Here is an 18,868-nt window from a genome sequence, read left to right as displayed (position 1 = left end):
ACCATAAGAATCTGACGTACTTACAAACCGCTCAGCGTCTGAATCCTCGCCAAGCCCGCTGGTCCTTGTTTTTCTCCTGCTTTCACTTCTCCATCAACTATCTGTCTGGGAGTAAGAATAACAAGGCAGACGCCCTGTCTCGCTCTATGCTTTCTACCCAGGAAGAGATTGACGAACCTCGTCTTATCCTTCCCTCCAGGGTTTTTCATACGCTCTCCCCTGTGACGTTAGACCAAATCCCACCGGGCAAGACCTTTGTTCCGTCTGATCGACAGAATGATATACTGTCATGGGCCCACACCTCAAAGGTGGGTGGGCATTTTGGTATTAGGCGGACACGAGAGTTACTGGAGAGGTGGTATTGGTGGCCACACTTAGCCAGCCACGTCAAAAGATATGTCGGTTCCTGCTACTCGTGTGCTCGCAACCGTCCATTACGGCAGAGACCGGCTGGGCTCTTGCATCCTTTACCAGTGCCAGATAGACCATGGGAGGTGGTAGGCATGGACTTTGTGGGTGATCTTCCATGTTCACAGGGACATAGATTTGTGTGGGTCATTACGGACCATTTCTCCCGGATGGTTCATCTCGTACCGTTATCGAGAATCCCATCTTCCAGGGTACTAGCCAAACTATTCCTCAAGCATGTCTTTAGGCTTCACGGGATGCCAGATCGTATCATTTGTGATAGAGGCCTGCAATTTACTTCCCGTTTCTGGCGAGATCTTGTAGACTTCTGCAAATTGAGTTGAATCTCTCTTCTGCATACCATCCGGAGACCAATGGTTTGGTTGAACGTACCAATCAATCTATGATTATATACCTTCAACACTTTGTTGCTGAGAACCACGATAACTGGTCCTCCCTCCTACCCTGGGCAGAATTTGCCCTTAACAATTCGCTGGCTGAGGCCACTGGGCAGACACCGTTCGTACTCAATAATGGGCAACACCCTAGGGTACCGGTACCGTTTCCCGCTGCTGCACCTCCTCCTCTTGTGGCCGACTGGGCAACTAATGCCAGAGAGGTTTGGGATCGGACTCAAGAGTCGATCCAAGCAGCTAAGGACCGTATGAAGACGGTGTCCGATCGGTTTCGTCGCCCGGCTCCTGTCTTTTCTCCAGGGGACTTTGTGTGGCTCTCTGCAAAACACGTGAGACTTAGAGTGAGCTCTGTCAATTTTGCTCCTCACTTCCTGGGTCCTTATGAGGTTCTTCGACAGGTAAATCCTGTAGTCTACCAATTGAAGTTACCTGTCCATCTTAGGATTCATGACAAATTCCATGTCTCACTGCTAAAGCCGGCTATTTTACCTCACGCTCGTGAAGTGCACTCTCCTGCCTCTGATTCCTCTCTCTCTAGCTATGAGGTACGAGCCATAGTTGGTTCTAAGATGGTTAGAGGGCGCAGGTTCTTCTTGATAGATTGGGAGGGCTATGGCCCGGAACATCGCTCTTGGGAGCCTGAGGAGGCTGTCCATGCTCCCGACTTAGTTGCCGATTACCTGCGTCGCCGGGAGGGGGGCCCTTGAGGGGGAGGTACTGTTACGGTTGCTGCGAGCACTGGAAACTATGTCCAGATTTCTTGCTACTGCACATGTGCGAGCGCTGGAGACTAAGTCCAGATTTCTTGCTACTGCACATGTGCGAGCGCTGGAGACTAAGTCCAGATTTCTTGCTACTGCACATGTGCGAGCGCCGGAGACTATGTCCTATCTTGGAGCCATTGCACATGTGCGGGTGACATCATCGCTGACACGAGGTCACATGTCTCTGACACCTTCTATGCCGATTGGTCGCTGGTCATGTGCTTGTGACGCCTTGCTCGGTGATAGGCCAGCATGACGTCACTCCTGTCGTTCTGGCAGCGGATTGGCTCTGGTGTCCTCCATCTTGGATGAAGCACAGAGTCTATATAAGACCCTGACACACGCCGCATGGCGCTCAGTCCTCTTGGTTCATGCATAAGAGTAGACGCTCTGTGCGCGTTCCTCTAGGCATTCCTCTGTCTATGCTAGGTGAGCGCTACCGGCAGGGTAGCGTTCTTATACCTTACAGCTTCGGCTGCTGTCCGTATCCTTACCTCTCAGGGGAGCGGACATAGGCAGGTGCCTGAGGCACATGGTCTGGCTGGGCCTTGTGATTCGACTCGTAGGTGGACGTTGCCGCTAGGGTAACGTTCCTTATACTGAGTCTGGCAGTTGTTCGTATCCTCGCACACTAGGGAAGCGAACAGAGGTAGGAGCTTTGTGCGGCTTACGCTGCTGTTCGTCTCTTTTGCACCACTAGAAGAGCGGACCTAGGCAGGTGCCATATCTAGTGGTTCGTGTCCTCGCACACTAGTGGAGCGAACGCAGGTAGGAGCTTTGTGCGGCTTACGCTGCTGTTCGTCTCTTTTGCACCACTAGAAGAGCGGACGTAGGTAGGTGCCATTTCGCACACATTGCCTTTGTCTCTGTGATTATTAACAGAGATCATTCCACACACCCTCTAAGTAAGGGAGGATTTGCTTTACTTACTTATTATATCCTTCTGTGAGTTAACAGAGGTATTGCACTCTGCCATAGTCTGCAGCAAAGTCTTTGCACGGTGGACCCTGACTGTCTGATACTCCTTTAGGTTATTATCAGACAGCCCCCCGTAACAGACGTGCTGCAAATATCTTTGCACTAGTGGGACAATACAGAAGTCCAACAGCCACTTTTAGGATGTCACTAGCTTTCCTCAGTATTTGCTAGTATAATGGCTTAGTAACAATGAGTTTGAATGTGCAATGCAGGCAGACGTGCTGCAAATATCTTTGCACTAGTGGGACAATACAAAAATCCAACAGCCACTTTTAGGATGCCACTAAGTTTCCTCAGTGTTTGCTAGTATAATGGCTTAGTAACAATGAGTTTGAGTGTGCAATGCAGGCAGACATGCTGCAAATATCTTTGCACTAGTGGGACAATACAGAAGTCCAACAGCCACGTTTATTATGCCACTAAGTTTCCTCAGTGTTTGCTAGTATAATGGCTTAGTAACAATGAGTTTGAGTGTGCAATGCAGGCAGACATGTTGCAAATATCTTTGCACTAGTGGGACAATACAGAAGTCCAACAGCCACTTTTAGGATGCCACCAAGTTTCCTCAGTGTTTGCTAGTATAATGGCTTAGTAACAATGAGTTTGAGTGTGCAATGCAGGCAGACATGCTGCAAATATCTTTGCACTAGTGGGACAATACAGAAGTCCAACAGCCACGTTTAGGATGCCACTAAGTTTCCTCAGTGTTTGCTAGTATAATGGCTTAGTAACAATGAGTTTGAGTGTGCAATGCAGGCAGACGTGCTGCAAATATCTTTGCACTAGTGGGGCAATACAGAAGTCCAACAGCCACGTTTAGGATGCCACTAACTTTCCTCAGTGTTTGCTAGTATAATAATGAGAAAGCCGCGGAGACACCATCACATGTTTCTCAACCCTGGCAGGAAACTAGCCAGGTCTTTCACCGGGAAGGAACAACCACGGGAAGGGCAGTCTCCAGTCAAGGAGACCACCTATACTAAACATGGTATCCATCCACAGACAGCCGTTTCGGGGTATTTGCCCCTCATCAGTGTGGAGTAGGAATCTGGCTAGTGGGGGCAATGCCTAGTAAAAGACTACTTAAGCAAGCATTGTTGACCTTAGGGAGATCAACATATCCACTGCGGAGACACCATCACGTGTTTCTCAACGCAGTGATTCTAGAGCAAAGCCCCCTGGGAAGTATGCAAATGAGAAAGCCGCGGAGACACCATCACATGTTTCTCAACGCTGGAGACTGCCCTTCCCGTGGTTGTTCCTTCCCGGTGAAAGACCTGGCTAGTTTCCTGCCAGCGTTGAGAAACATGTGATGGTGTCTCCGCGGCTTTCTCATTTGCATACTTCCCAGGGGGCTTTGCTCTAGAATCACTGCGTTGAGAAACACGTGATGGTGTCTCCGCAGTGGATATGTTGATCTCCCTAAGGTCAACAATGCCTGCTTAAGTAGTCTTTTACTAGGCATTGCCCCCACTAGCCAGATTCCTACTCCACACTGATGAGGGGCAAATACCCCGAAACGGCTGTCTGTGGATGGATACCATGTTTGGTATAGGTGGTCTCCTTGACTGGAGACTGCCCTTCCCGTGGTTGTTCCTTCCCGGTGAAAGACCTGGCTAGTTTCCTGCCAGCGTTGAGAAACATGTGATGGTGTCTCCGCGGCTTTCTCATTTGCATACTTCCCAGGGGGCTTTGCTCTAGAATCACTGCGTTGAGAAACACGTGATGGTGTCTCCGCAGTGGATATGTTGATCTCCCTAAGGTCAACAATGCTTGCTTAAGTAGTCTTTTACTAGGCATTGCCCCCACTAGCCAGATTCCTACTCCACACTGATGAGGGGCAAATACCCCGAAACGGCTGTCTGTGGATGGATACCATGTTTGGTATAGGTGGTCTCCTTGACTGGAGACTGCCCTTCCCGTGGTTGTTCCTTCCCGGTGAAAGACCTGGCTAGTTTCCTGCCAGCGTTGAGAAACATGTGATGGTGTCTCCGCGGCTTTCTCATTTGCATACTTCCCAGGGGGCTTTGCTCTAGAATCACTGCGTTGAGAAACACGTGATGGTGTCTCCGCAGTGGATATGTTGATCTCCCTAAGGTCAACAATGCTTGCTTAAGTAGTCTTTTACTAGGCATTGCCCCCACTAGCCAGATTCCTACTCCACACTGATGAGGGGCAAATACCCCGAAACGGCTGTCTGTGGATGGATACCATGTTTGGTATAGGTGATCTCCTTGACTGGAGACTGCCCTTCCCGTGGTTGTTCCTTCCCGGTGAAAGACCTGGCTAGTTTCCTGCCAGCGTTGAGAAACATGTGATGGTGTCTCCGCGGCTTTCTCATTTGCATACTTCCCAGGGGGCTTTGCTCTAGAATCACTGCGTTGAGAAACACGTGATGGTGTCTCCGCAGTGGATATGTTGATCTCCCTAAGGTCAAAAATGCTTGCTTTGCTAGTATAATGGCTTAGTAACAAATGAATTTGAGTGTGAAATGCAGGCAGACGTGCTGCAAATATCTTTGCACTAGTGGGATAATACAGAAGTCCAACAGCCACTTTTAGGATGCCACTAAGTTTCCTCAGTGTTTGCTATTATAATGGCTTAGTAACAATGAGTTTGAGTGTGCAATGCAGGCAGACGTGCTGCAAATATCTTTGCACTAGTGGGACAATACAGAAGTCCAACAGCCACTTTTAGGATGCCACTAAGTTTCCTCAGTGTTTGCTAGTATAATGGCTTAGTAACAATGAGTTTGAGTGTGCAATGCAGGCAGACGTGCTGCAAATATCTTTGCACTAGTGGGACAATACAGAAGTCCAACAGCCACTTTTGTGATGCCACTAAGTTCACTAAGTGTTTGCTAGTATAATGGCTTAGTAACAAATGAGTTTGAGTGTGCAATGCAGGCAGACGTGCTGCAAATATCTTTGCACTAGTGGGACAATACAGAAGTCCAACAGTCACGTTTAGGATGCCACTAAGTTTCCTCAGTGTTTGCTAGTATAATGGCTTAGTAACAATGAGTTTGAGTGTGCAATGCAGGCAGACGTGCTGCAAATATCTTTGCACTAGTGGGACAATACAGAAGTCCAACAGCCACTTTTAGGATGCCACTAAGTTTCCTCAGTGTTTGCTAGTATAATGGCTTAGTAACAATGAGTTTGAGTGTGCAATGCAGGCAGACGTGCTGCAAATATCTTTGCACTAGTGGGACATTACAGAAGTCCAATAGCCACGTTTAAGATGCCACTAAGTTTCCTCAGTGTTTGCTAGTATAATGGCTTAGTAACAATGAGTTTGAGTGTGCAAAGGGCAGGAGGGTACAGTGGCAGGGTTGTGGGTCTGGGTACAGGAAAGGAAGCCTTCCTTTCTATCCCTCCTAGTGGGGAAATGCAGTGAGGAAATCCCTGACCTTAGCTACACAGACGCTGTCATCTTGTGTAGCAGTTAAAATCTGTTTTCACGGCCCTGACTGTCACCTATGGCTCTGACCCTGCCGGTATTAGCCCTTAAATGGACTAATAGAAACTTCTATCCCTATTCTGTATAGCGCTGTGTATAGAGCGTACACAGCAGTATCGGAGACAGGAGCTACGCCAGCTGTGACTGACACTCAGACGCAGAAGAGATAATGGCGTCCGGACGGGCAGATACTCGTTTTTATAATGCAGGGACATGTGACATGGACATCCTATCACACATGCCGTTGCTTCTCTGGCTAAAAGTCCACTTAGCTGTGTGTGTGTCTGGGATTGGCTGACATGCTGGCCCGTCCCACTACACGCGCACGCTTAGGAAAGGAAGACAAGGAAAAAAAAAAATGGCGATCGCCATTATCCAAAAAGCAGTGATCTGAATGCGCTGTTCCCGCACACTATACACTGAAATTTCATAATAGTGTGAGTCACAGAGTGACTTACACTATTAAAGTGGAAAGCCAGCTAGTAATTAGCTTGTCTTTTTGCTGCTAGAACCGTTCTCGAACGTATCTAGAACTATCAAGCTTTAGCAAAAAGCTTGAGTTCTAGTTCGATCTAGAACAGCCCCCAAAGTCACTCGAGCCGCGAACTGGAGAACCGCGAACTGCGCTCAACTCTAGTCATTGGCATATCACATCCAATGCACTGCATCGGATGCCATACCATCATGTGAATCCAGCTTTATAAAGATAGTCACATGACATGTAGTATATCAGTTCCTGAAATCTATACACATATATTACAAATGACCTCCCAAAAAAAGAAAAAGGAAAAAAATCAATCACTACCAGGAAACAAGTGAAAGACAATTTTTAATTTAAAACAGAATCATCATTTTAATTTTTATTTCATAAATCATTAGTACACATGAAAACAAGCAACTTTGTAATATATAGTAACATACGAAATTTCTTCTTTATCCTCCTGGACTGATATATTAAAAAACTCTCATTTCTAGTGTGAAATCTGTATTCACTGAAAACAGGCTCTCTCATTAAGCCCGCTACACACGCTTCAATATATCTCATAATCCGTCGTTGGGGTCAAGTTGTAAGTGACGCACATCCGGCATCGTTTGTGAGGTATTTGCGTGTGACATCTACGTGCGATCAGGATTGAACGCAAAACCGTTGATCGCGAACACATCGTATCTTTGTCTAGAATTGAGCGTTTTGTTGCACGAACCTAGTCAATTGTAACGTGTGACATCCCTCATACGATTTTGGTGTCTGAAGATATGTGTGCAGGTGTGCGCTCTGCACCGCAGCTTAAAAAAGGTCCGCTTCAGAGCGCAGCTGAAAAGCTGCGTTCTGAAGCACCTCACAATAACTGTCATTCACTAATCTCTGTCAGTCAGTCACTATCTCTGTCCCTCACTCTCTGTCCATGTCAGTCTATCCCCCTCTCTCATATACTCACCGATCCCCGATCCCCGGCGTTGCACGGCGTTCACACTGCTCCGGCGGCTTTTACTGTTTTGAAAAAGCCGGCCGCCCATTAAACAATCTCGTATTCCCTGCTATCCCCGCCCACCGGCGCCTATGATTGGTTACAGTGAGACACGCCCCCACGCTGAGTGACAGGGGTCACACTGCACCCAATCACAGCAGCCGGTGGGCGTGTCTATACTGTGTAGTGAAATAAATAATTAAATAATTTAAAAAAACGGCGTGCGGTCCCCCCCAATTTTAAAACCAGCCAGATAAAGCCATACAGCTGAAGGCTGGTATTCTCAGGATGGGGAGCTCCACGTTATGGGGAGCCCCCCAGCCTAACAATATCAGCCAACAGCCGCCCAGAATTGCCGCATACATTAGATGCGACAGTTCTGGGACTGTACCCGGCTCTTCCCGATTTGCCCTGGTGCGTTGGCAAATCGGGGTAATAAGGAGTTATTGGCAGCCCATAGCTGCCAATAAGTCCTAGATTAATCATGTCAGGCGTCTATGAGACACCTTCCATGATTAATCTGTAAATTACAGTAAATAAACACACACACCCGAAAAAATCATTTATTAGAAATAAAAAACACAAACATATACCCTGGTAAACCACTTTAATCAGCCCAAAAAAGCCCTCCATGTCCGGCGTAATCCAGGATGCTCCAGCGTCGCATCCAGCGCTGCTGCATGGAGGTGACCGGAGCTGCAGCAGACAGAGCCGCTCCTGTCACCTCCACACGCTGGGAGGTCGTTGGTGAGATGTCACACAGTCAGACCTTACCAACGACTCAGTAACGATACAGGTAGCAGTAGCGACCTGTATAACGATCTCTACTGTCATTGGGACCCTGTCACACAGTGTCAAATATAGCTATGCGTCCTGCCCAGCAGGACATCGCCTTTGAAGAAAATGGTCCAGGACATTCAGCAACGACTGGCGACCTTACAGCAGGGGCCAGGTCGTTGCTGGATGTTACACACAGCAACATCGCTAGCAAGATCGCTGTTGCATCACAAATACCGTGTCTCAGCAGTGATGTCGCTAGCAATGTCGCTTAGTGAGACGTGGCCTTTAGTCTTTTTGTCTATAGCAAACTGCAGGCTTTCTTGAGCATCATCCTAAGAAGAGGCTACCTTCTGGGATGACAGCCATGCATACTAATTTGAATCATTGTGCGTTGTATGGTCTGAGCTCTGACAGGGTGAACTTCCATTCCATTATACTCTGCAGCAATGCTGTCAGCACTCATATGTCTAGTTTTAAGAGACAACCTCTGGATATAAACAATGAGTTTGTACACTTTTGCGACCATGGCAAAGCCTGTTCTGAGTGAAATATGTCTGTTTAAATTGCTGTATGGTCTTGGACACCATGCTGTAGCTCAGTTTCAGGGTGTTTGCAATCTCCTTATAACAGAAGCCATCTTTATGTAGGGAAACAATTCTTTTTTTTTCAGATCTTCAGAGAATTTTTATCCATGAAGGTGCCATGTTGAACTTCCAGTGACCATCATGAGTAAGTGTGTGAGTGATAACACCAAATGTAACACACCTGCTTTCCATTTACACCTGACACCCTGTAACACTAATGAGGGACATGACACCGAGGACAGAAAACAGCTAATTGGCACAATTTGTCCATTTCCACTTAGGGGTGTACTCACTTTTGTTGACATTAATGGCTGTGTGTTGAGTTATTAATAGGGCACTACAAATTTACACTGGTATAAAAGCTGTACATTGACTACTTTACATTGTGTGAACGTATCATAAATTCATTATTGTCCCCTGGAAAGATGCAATAAAATATTTACAAGATTGTGAGGGGTGAACTGAATTTTGTGATATTCTGCACATATGTGTCCCTCATTACTCATCTGGTGCAACTGAACAGTGCTAAGAAACTGCACGTAACCAATGAGATCACTCGGTGGGGATTTGCTTGCTTTTAACCCCTTAAGGACGAAGCCAGTTTTGTACTATGCCCAGGCCATTTTTTTGCAATTCTGACCAGTGTCACTTTCACAGGTTATAATTCTGGAACGCTTCAGCGGATCCCGGTGATTCTGAGACTGTGTTTTCGTGACATATTGTACTTCAAGATAGTGGTAAACTTAGGACAATATTTTTTGCTTTTATTTGGGAAAAAATTGGAAATTTGATGAAAAGTTTGAAAATTTTGCAATTTCCAAACTTTTAATTTTTATGCCCTTAAACCAGAGAAATATGTCACACAAAATAGTTAATAAATTAAATTTCCCACATGTCTACTTTACATCAGCGCAATTTTTGAATCAAAATGTTTTGGGGTAAGGAAGTTAGAAGGGTTCAAAGTTCATCAGCAATGTTTTATTTTTTCAACAAAATTTTAAAACATTATTATAGGAACCCATCACATTTGAAGTGAGTTTGAGGGGTCTAGGTGACAGAAAATAGCCAAAAATGACACCATTCTAAAAATTGCACCTCTCAAAGTAGTCAAAACCACATTCAAAACCCTTCAGGTGCTTTACAGAACTAAAGCGATATGGAATGAAAAAATAAATAAATATCATTTTACCTAAAAATGTTGCTCTGGCTCTAATTTATACACTTTTAGAAGAAATAACACAACAAAATAGACCATGAAATTTGTTACCCAGTTTCTTCTGAGTGTGCTGAAATTGTTCAATTTCTCCTAAGTACGCTGATACCTCATATGTGTTGAAAATCAACAATTTGGGTGCCATGCAAGGCTCGAAATTGAAGGAGCAACATTTGAATACAAAATTGGCTGGAATCATTAGTGTACGCCATGTCATGTTTGGAGATCCCTTACGGTACCTATACAGTGGAAATCCCCCACAAATAGCATCATTATGGAAACTAGGCACCTCAAGGATTTTATCCAGGGTATAGTGAGCATATTGAGTCCACAGGTACTTCACATAATTTGATAACCTTAGGTCACCATATTGAAAATTTTCAATTTTTTTCAGAAAAATCCTGCTTTAGCTTTTTTCAAGAGGCAACACCAAAACGTGGACCGCATAGTTTGTTATCCAATTTCTTTTGAGCACAGAGATACGCCAAATGTGGTAAAAAACCCTCTGTTTGGAGAAGCAGAATGGCTTGGAATGGAAGGAGAATCTTTTGAATTTTGGAAAAGTTGAAATAAGTTGCAAGCACCATGTCACAATTACAGGGCCCGTAGGGTACCTATACAGCAGACCCCATTTTGGAAACTAGACTACTCAAGGATTTTATTCAGGGGTATAGTGGGCATTTTGACTCCACAGGTACTTCACAAAAATATTGCTGCTGCACCAAATTTCTCACTTTTAGGGTAAGTTCACACAGTGCATTTTTAGCGGCATTTTTGCGTGTTTTTCAGGTGCGTTTTTGCTCAGAAAACTGCATGACTTTGCTTCCCCAGCAAAGTCTATGAGTTTTCATTTTTGCTGTCTGCACACAGCGTTTTTTTTTAGCTGCGTTTTTGTGGTGCCCACAAAAACGCAGCATGTCAATTATTTTTGCGTTTTTCACTGCGTTTTCCACCCATTGAGTTCAATGAGATGTTCAAAAACGCAATGAAAACAGCAAATTGCAAATATAGCTGCATTTTAGTGCATTTTTATTTCTAAAAACACAGCTATAAACGCAAGGGGTGGGTAGTAAAGTGACATGTACAGGAAGAGGATTCCTTCTGTCTGTAAGCACAGAAGCGTGAATCCTCCCGGTACCGCCACCACTGCTTCCATTTCCCGCCCGGTGCCATGTCTGCTCCCATGTGGGAGGTGGAAGTTGCTGTTAAATCAAAAGTGAACAGTAGAAAAATGTCATACTCACCTGTCTGCAGACTCCCGGTGCCATGTCCGCTCCTAGCTCCTCTCCCGGTCCCGCCACCCCCGCTCCGGCTGTGTGCTGGCTTCCAGGCACGTACGATAGCTGCATGTCCTGGCTGTGAGGACCTGGCGGTGATCATCTGATGCGGTCACCTGATCCATCAGCTGTTCGTAAGTCTCACGGTGACGCCGGATTTTACCACCGAGTGACTGATTCCCCGGCGCTTGCAGTCAGTTCATGACAGCTGCAGACAGGCCGGGGTGATCTCCGAAGTTCAGGTGAGAGCACCGGAGATTAGCCCGGGATGTCTGCAGCTGTCATGAACTGAATCACAAGTGCCGAGGAATCAGTCACTCGGCGCTCGCTGTAAAGTCCAGGCTGCAGTATGGAGCTCAGGTGAGAGCTCCGGAGTGCAGTGCAGGTACCTGAATCCAGGCCTGACATTACTGGAGATTCCTCCGGTAGCCAGTCCGAAGCTGCACAGACGTGTTTTTTTTTTTTTTTGCACTGATGCATCAGCTGATTGTATAAAAGCCATTTATACAATCAGCTGCTGTCTCATGTGATTCAGGCCTTGAACCTGACACATCATCTGATCGCTTTGCCTTCCAGCAAACCGATCAGATGATATTGGATCTGGATTGGACGGCGCGGGACCCTTGACCCAGGATTACTGCGGAGAGGGGTTCTTTATTTCAATAAAGATAAAGTCACTAATTGTGTTGTGTTTTATTTCTAATTAAAATATTTTTCTGTGTGTTGTGTTTTTTTTTTCTTTACTAGAAATTCATGGTGGCCATGTCTAATATTGGCGTGACACCATGAATTTCGGGCTTAGGGCCAGCTGATAATACACAGCTAGCCCTAACCCCATTATTACTTAGAGAGCCACCCGACATCAGGGCAGCTGGAAGAGTTGGATACAGCGCCAAAAGATGGCGCTTCTATGAAAGCGCCATTTACTGGGGTGGCTGCGGACTGCAATTCGCAGCGGGGGTGCCCAGAAAGCTTGGGCACCCTGCATTGCGGATTCCAATCCCAAGCTGGCTAGTTGTACCTGGCTGGACACAAAAATTAGGTGAAGCCCACGTCATTTTTTTTTTTAAATTATTTCATGAAATTCACGAAATAATTAAAAAAAAAGAACTTCCCTATATTTTTGGTTCCCAGCCGGGTACAAATAGGCAGCTGGAGTTTGGGGGCAGCCTATACCTGCCTGCTGTACCTGGCTACCATACAAAAATATGGCGAAGCCCACGTCATTTTTTTTGTTTTGGGGGCAAAGAAATCCTGCATACAGTCCTGGAAGGAGGATGCTGAGCCTTGTAGTTCGACAGCTGCTGTCTGCTCTCCTGCATACACTATTGGATGGAGGATACTGAGCCTTGTAGTTCGGCAGCTGCTGTCTGCTCTCCTGCATCCACTAGTGGATGGAGTATGCTGAGCCTTGTTGGTCTGCTCCCCCTGACTCTCCCTCTAGCATACAATCCTGGATGGAGCATGCTGAGCCTTGTAGTTCTGCAGCTGTCTGCTCTCCTGCATACACTAGTGGAGAATGAAGAACATATGGAAGAAGGAAATGACATCAGACAATTTTTTTTTTCAACAATCTTTAATGGCAATGTTCACTGATAAAAAAACGCAGAAAAGCGCAGTGAGCAAAAACGCAGAAAAACGCAGCCAAAAACGCACCAAAATGCGGTAAAAATGCATGCGTTTTATTCATGGTTTTTTTAAAGATGCTGTGTTTTTGTGTGTTTTTAGCGCTAAAAAACGCACAAAAACGCAGCGTCAAAAAAACGCTGTGTTTTTGGTTGCTAAAAACGCACAAAAACGCACCCGCGGCAAAAAAGCATGCGTTTTTACCGTGATTTGGTGCGTTTTTGGCTGCGTTTGGCTGCGTTTTTTATCTCTGCGTTTTTCTGCATTTTTCCAATGCATTGCAGGGGGGGGAAATGCAGAAAAACGCAGGAAAGAATTGACATGTCCATTTTTTTCTTAAGCTCAAAAACGCAGCTTGCAAAAAAGTTGTGTGCGGACAGCAAAAATGAAAACTCATAGACTTTGCTGGGGAAGCAAAGTCATGCAGTTTTGAGGCCAAAAATGCACCCGAAAAATGCGCAAAAACGCCGCAAAAAACGCACTGTGTCAACTTACCCTTAGACTCTGTGCCCACGATCCAGTGACCTTGTATAGTACACAGGGCCAGCCCTCCAACGGAGATGTAAGTGTTGTCCACAGGAGAGTGCAGCTGCCTGTGTCCACAGTCTGGGTTCAGGCTGCTGTGGACTTTATCTGTATTCTCTCTCCAGAGAATGCTTTCGTCTCCACAGCATAAATTGACATTCTGAGGCTCAGAAAGCCTTTATTCTCCTTAAAGGAAACCTGTCACCAGGTTTTTGCCACCTAATCTGAGAGCGCATAATATAGGATCAGAAATCCTGATTTTAGTGTTGTTTTCACTTACTGCACTTGTGACGCCCTGGACCCCAGGGTCACAGGTAACAACACCCACCACACAACACACACACCCCCATTCCTTGTGAGGACACACCCATCACCCGAAAGGGAGACCTGATGCCTCCCTCAGGGCTAGTAGGGCACACCAGGTGGGCGGAGTAAGGTGGAAAGGCACGCCCACCGAGAAGACTACTGTCCTGAGGCAGGAATTCAAGGAGTGGAGTTTTAGTCAGGAGCTGGAGTTGACAGGAGGTGTGGAGGAGTAAAGCTGTCAGGGACCCGGGTTGGAGCCTGGGATCCCCATAACATCAGGCAGGCAGATGGTGGTGGCCGCCTGCAGGAGTACCGGTGTAGCGACCGGCGGAACCGTAAGAACCGGGTCAGGGTTGGAGCCCACCGGACCTGAACCGGGTAGTCAACAGCTATCCGGAGCACCAGTAACCAGGTACTCAGACCCCGTCCTAGCTTAGAAGCCACTGAGTTTAGGCAAATTCACTGATTGTAGTCTGGACCTCACGGGTTCATCCTCACCCAAAGTCCCGAAGAAGGCAACAGCCCACCGATACCGGGTGAGAGCCACCGCCAAGGGCCAAACATCCGACGTTCCAGCGCCTGCGAGCAACCGAGGGCTCTTCCGGCAGCTAAACGCTGGGGAGCGGGCTACCCCTGCCCAGGCAGAGGAGCCAACAGTAAAAACAGGAGGTGCAAGGAAAAGGGGCCACCATCAGCCTCACAAGGGACACAAGCAGCCGGCTGCGGGACACGACCATACCCGAACTTTGGTTTACCAGTGACTCTGAGTGTGCATTAATAGTGCGTACACCAGTGCCATCCGGGCATGACATCGCACCGCAGTACGGTACCTTGCACCCCGACATCATCGCCCATCCCACCAGGCCCCGGGACACACCACCCCTACCCACGGAGGGGCTAACATCCAGGCTGCACCTTCAACCCCGATCCCGGGAGCCCCCTTCACTTCAGCCGCAGCGGTGGTGCATCCCATCACCACGACCCGTGGGTAGCGTCACGACCCGTACAACGCGGCCCCCGGCTGCGAACCTCATCCCACACCACCACCCCACTGCCTCCCCTTAACAGAGCAACGTGGCCCCCGGTCCGGAAGCGTTCGAGCCACCGACAACCCGAGCCCGGACCTCGAGTGGCTCGGCCCGGCAAGGGGGAGGCCGAGCCCCTCTCAGGGCGGTACACATCGCTTGGTGTAATTTTGATAAAATCACTATTTAATCCACAGTAGATTATCATTAGAGGAGTACTTGGCCAGTTGCCAGGTAGTCCAGCATATTCATGAGCTCAGTATAACTGATAGATCTGCAGTAGAGAAAACACTGATTTTATCAAAATGACAGCAAACAGCTCAGTAAGTGACACATCGCTGGAACCATGGTCCCTTTCTCTACATGATGCTGTTCTCAGATGAGGTAGCAAAAACCTGGTGAAAGATTTCCTTTAAGTCATGTTTTTCTTCTGCTTCAGTTTTACACCATCCAGATGTCAACAGCCATTTTTCCAAGAGGTATATCACTCTACCATTGATATAGGTGCAGTTATTTAACTAAATTCCTTTGAATGAAGGAATCATGCCTGTCAGTTCTGTTCCATGAGCTGAGTTTACTGTAAACATTTTTAAAAATGAAAAAAATGTTTATAGACTCTTCAGTGTTCCTGTAGATAGAATCATCATCAAGCTCGGGGATCACTTTTCTTTTCACAGTCTGACTTCTTCACCTATTGTCCAGCCAGTAAGAATTCTTGCAAAAAACTGTTAATGAATCAGCTGATTTGAACAGAGGACAACACCATAGTTCCATTCCAAGAAAAGGCAAAGTGAATGACTTCAATAAGCATGATTGTCACCTGTGAGTCACTATTACGAATCATTATATGCTCACTATATGGTTCTAATATCAATCTTAGTATACTCGTAGTAGTTGTGACTAAGCATTACTATGGTGCTATTACTACTGTATATGATGGTGATGTAGTTATGTTCTGAATGTATTATTTGTTTCTTATATAGAGGTATTGATGAGGATATTGGTCTTGGTACTGTCATGTTTTGTAATTATTAGTATGGTACCTTTTTGTCAGTATGTTGAGGAATTATGCAATTGTAGTGTGGCCATACTATTTAAAGATGTTTTCTGGTTTCAAAAAACAACTATCTCCTTTATTTATGCTCGCTGGGTCTAATGCAGATTCTCCACCAGTGCTCCCAGTCCCTGTTAGTGTCTGCAGTTCTGACGACGTATAGACATTGCTGCAGCCAATTAGTGAGCTCAGTGACTAGTGCTGTCAACTTGGACTTATCATCCAAGCTCAGCTATTGGTTACATCTCTGTCAATGTGTGTCAATGTTATGTCAGCATTGCAGACAATACACACAAAGCTAGCGAAAATTCAGCAATGGACCCAGGGAGGGTGAAGGGAGTTATTTCTTTAAATCCTTGAACCTTACATAACAGTATTAATGGTAAAAATATTCAAGCAGTAAATATACACCTTTAGGCAGGTTCATCCTTATAATTATATTAATAGATACTTCTGTTATGGACCTCTACTGTGACGATACGCCACTAGATGTCACTAAAAGCTGCTAGGAAGTCAAACATGCTGGTGATAACAATCCAGGAAGTCAGATAAGGTACACAGGGAGCGAGCAGAGTCGGGGTCAGTGCACAGGCCAGAAGTCAGAAGCAAGGAAGTCAGATAAGGTACACAGAGAACAAGCAGAGCTGGGGTCAGGGTACAAGCCGAAGGTCAGAAGCCAGGAAGTCAGAGTCAAGGGCAGGGGAAGAGAAGGGTAACTAAAGTCCGGGGTAGGGAGTTAAGATCAGAACAACAAAACTCATGGGAGCCAGAGAACTGACTGCAGAGCAGGAACTATGACTGGCAGTGTTCCGGTTGAAGTTGCTCTCTAATGAAGCCGAGCACTCAACCGGAACAAGGAGCCTGAACACAGGCCTCTCCCCACAACAGAGCACGACCTGACGGCTGAGAAGCAACCCATCACCTGGAGTATAATACGGAACATTGGCTTTGCTAGAGAGCAGAGCACCACGGATCATGACACCTACATTGTCAAATGCATCCAAAATTTCATTAAGTCACAAGTGAGCTAATTTCACACATATTTTCCTAGACTTGTGGCATGCTTCAATACATGCCTTATTATGAAGGTTTATAACTCTTAACAGGTAATATGGTATTTCCAAGAGCTTTTAGCCTTTGCAGATGTACAGTAAGGCTAAGTTCACACACTGCGTTTTTTTGACGCTGCATTTTTGTGCGTTTTTGGCCACTAAGAATGCACAAAAACGCACCCGCGTCAAAATAAGCGGCAATAAACGCATGCGTTTTTACCGCGATTTGGTGCGTTTTTGGCTGCGATTTGCTGCGTTTTTGATATCTGCGTTTTTGTGCGGTTTTCCAATGCATTGTATGGGGGGAAAACGCAGAAAAACGCAGGAAAGAATTGACATGTCCATTTTTTTTTAAGCTCAAAAACACAGCTTAAAAAAACAGTTGTGTGCGGACAACAAAAATGAAAACTCATAGACTTTGCTGGGGAAGCAAAGTCATGCAGTTTTGAGGCCAAAAACGCACCCGAAAAACGCGCAAAAACACAGCGAAAAACGCACTGTGCGCACATAACCTAAGTCAATAATCAATGGTACCTTGGGGTGCGTAAGATATTGTAAATAACGAATCAAATTTAAACATATTAAGTAAAACTGATGAAAATGCAGCTTTATTTACATAAAAAAGAGCATGATGCCTTCTTTAATTCCTTGCAGTTGTACATGTTTTTTCTTGTCTGGTAAGTATATATATATATATATATATATATATATATATATATATATATATATATATATATATATATATATATTTATTTTTTATTTTCTTGAATAACTGACCATTAAAATGCCCATTTAGTGCAAAGAGTGTTAATGAATGGAATACTTATATTCAAACAGAAGTAAACCTCTCTCATAGCCATTTCTTGTTTTATTTTGAAATAATTTTCCATTTAATAAGTGATTTTGTAGAGATGGTTGTATCATGAAATCAATCTTTCATAGCAACAAAATAACAGAGATGCTTCCTCTCTGACATACATAGTGATCATTAAAGTGGAACCTCTAAATAATGTGCATTAGAGTGAAGAAGTATTAAAATAACACAGACCATATAGGTCATTGTCCCAAAGGTTACATGTTCACCATTTAGAGATTGAATAAAAATAAAAGCCTTTGGATGGAAAGTATCAGAGAGAATCAAAGTGTGACCTGAGGGAAATTCGGAGTTTCTCTACACACTCGGGCTGAATGTATAAATAAGTTGTTCCTTTGAAGCACATCATTTTTAAAAGATATTACAGTCACAGAATAGGATTTTAGCGATTAGAGCAATTGATGATAGTGCAATGAAGAATACACAGTAAACAAGTATGATTATGAAATAGCTTACTAATTTCCGTAGCTATGATGCTTAGATTATGCCATTGGGATATTTCACGGTCCAAAGGTTTTGCTGTATAAATTGATCCATTTCCTGAGTGTATATTAAAAATTCTGTCAAGGTCAGTGTGTCGATCCAGAGAGAACCTAACAGGAAAAACATGTTTATGAAAATCTACTTTTACTATAATTGGTATTTAACTAATCATAAATATCTAAATTCTAGTTTTTATTTTAGAAAGTCTGCAGCTATTCTTTTATACATTTTTATTGTAAGCACTGTATACTTGTTATATTAAAACTCAAAACTTTAATACATTTGATTGTTGTATGTTCTAAAGAATCCATACCCTTACAGAGATTGTGAGACCATTTTGATTGTTAGACAGTAGTATATGTCGGGGACTCAACCCTTTGTATATTTGATGAGTGGTGGCAGCGCGTTGTGGAGCCGGGTGTGTGGAGTGTGTGGTGTGTTGGGGCGTAATTTATGCTCATTTTATAGCCTATAACAAAGCTTGCTGGACTGAATGAAAAATGATAAAATAACCTTTGCAGACACACCGCACATCTCATATAGGGAAGTGTGTACAATAAAATTATAATAATAAT

General features: G+C 45.0%; 1 protein-coding gene across 3 annotated transcripts in view; it reads right to left on the bottom strand.

Moving 5' to 3' along the window:
• Nucleotides 1-18,868, bottom strand: part of LOC142243203 (cadherin-10-like) — a 758,404-nt gene that overhangs the window by 68,335 nt on the left and 671,201 nt on the right. For all 3 annotated transcript variants that reach the window (XM_075314858.1, XM_075314857.1, XM_075314859.1), the window contains one exon: nt 18,267-18,403. In XM_075314858.1, coding sequence (XP_075170973.1) covers nt 18,267-18,403 — 137 coding nt within the window. The remainder of the gene's footprint in view (nt 1-18,266; nt 18,404-18,868) is intronic.

Source organism: Anomaloglossus baeobatrachus, chromosome 6, assembly GCF_048569485.1.
Source record: "Anomaloglossus baeobatrachus isolate aAnoBae1 chromosome 6, aAnoBae1.hap1, whole genome shotgun sequence".
NCBI lineage: Eukaryota > Metazoa > Chordata > Amphibia > Anura > Aromobatidae > Anomaloglossus > Anomaloglossus baeobatrachus.
Note: the sequence above shows the minus strand (reverse complement) of the source record. Positions and strands in the feature narration are given on the sequence as shown.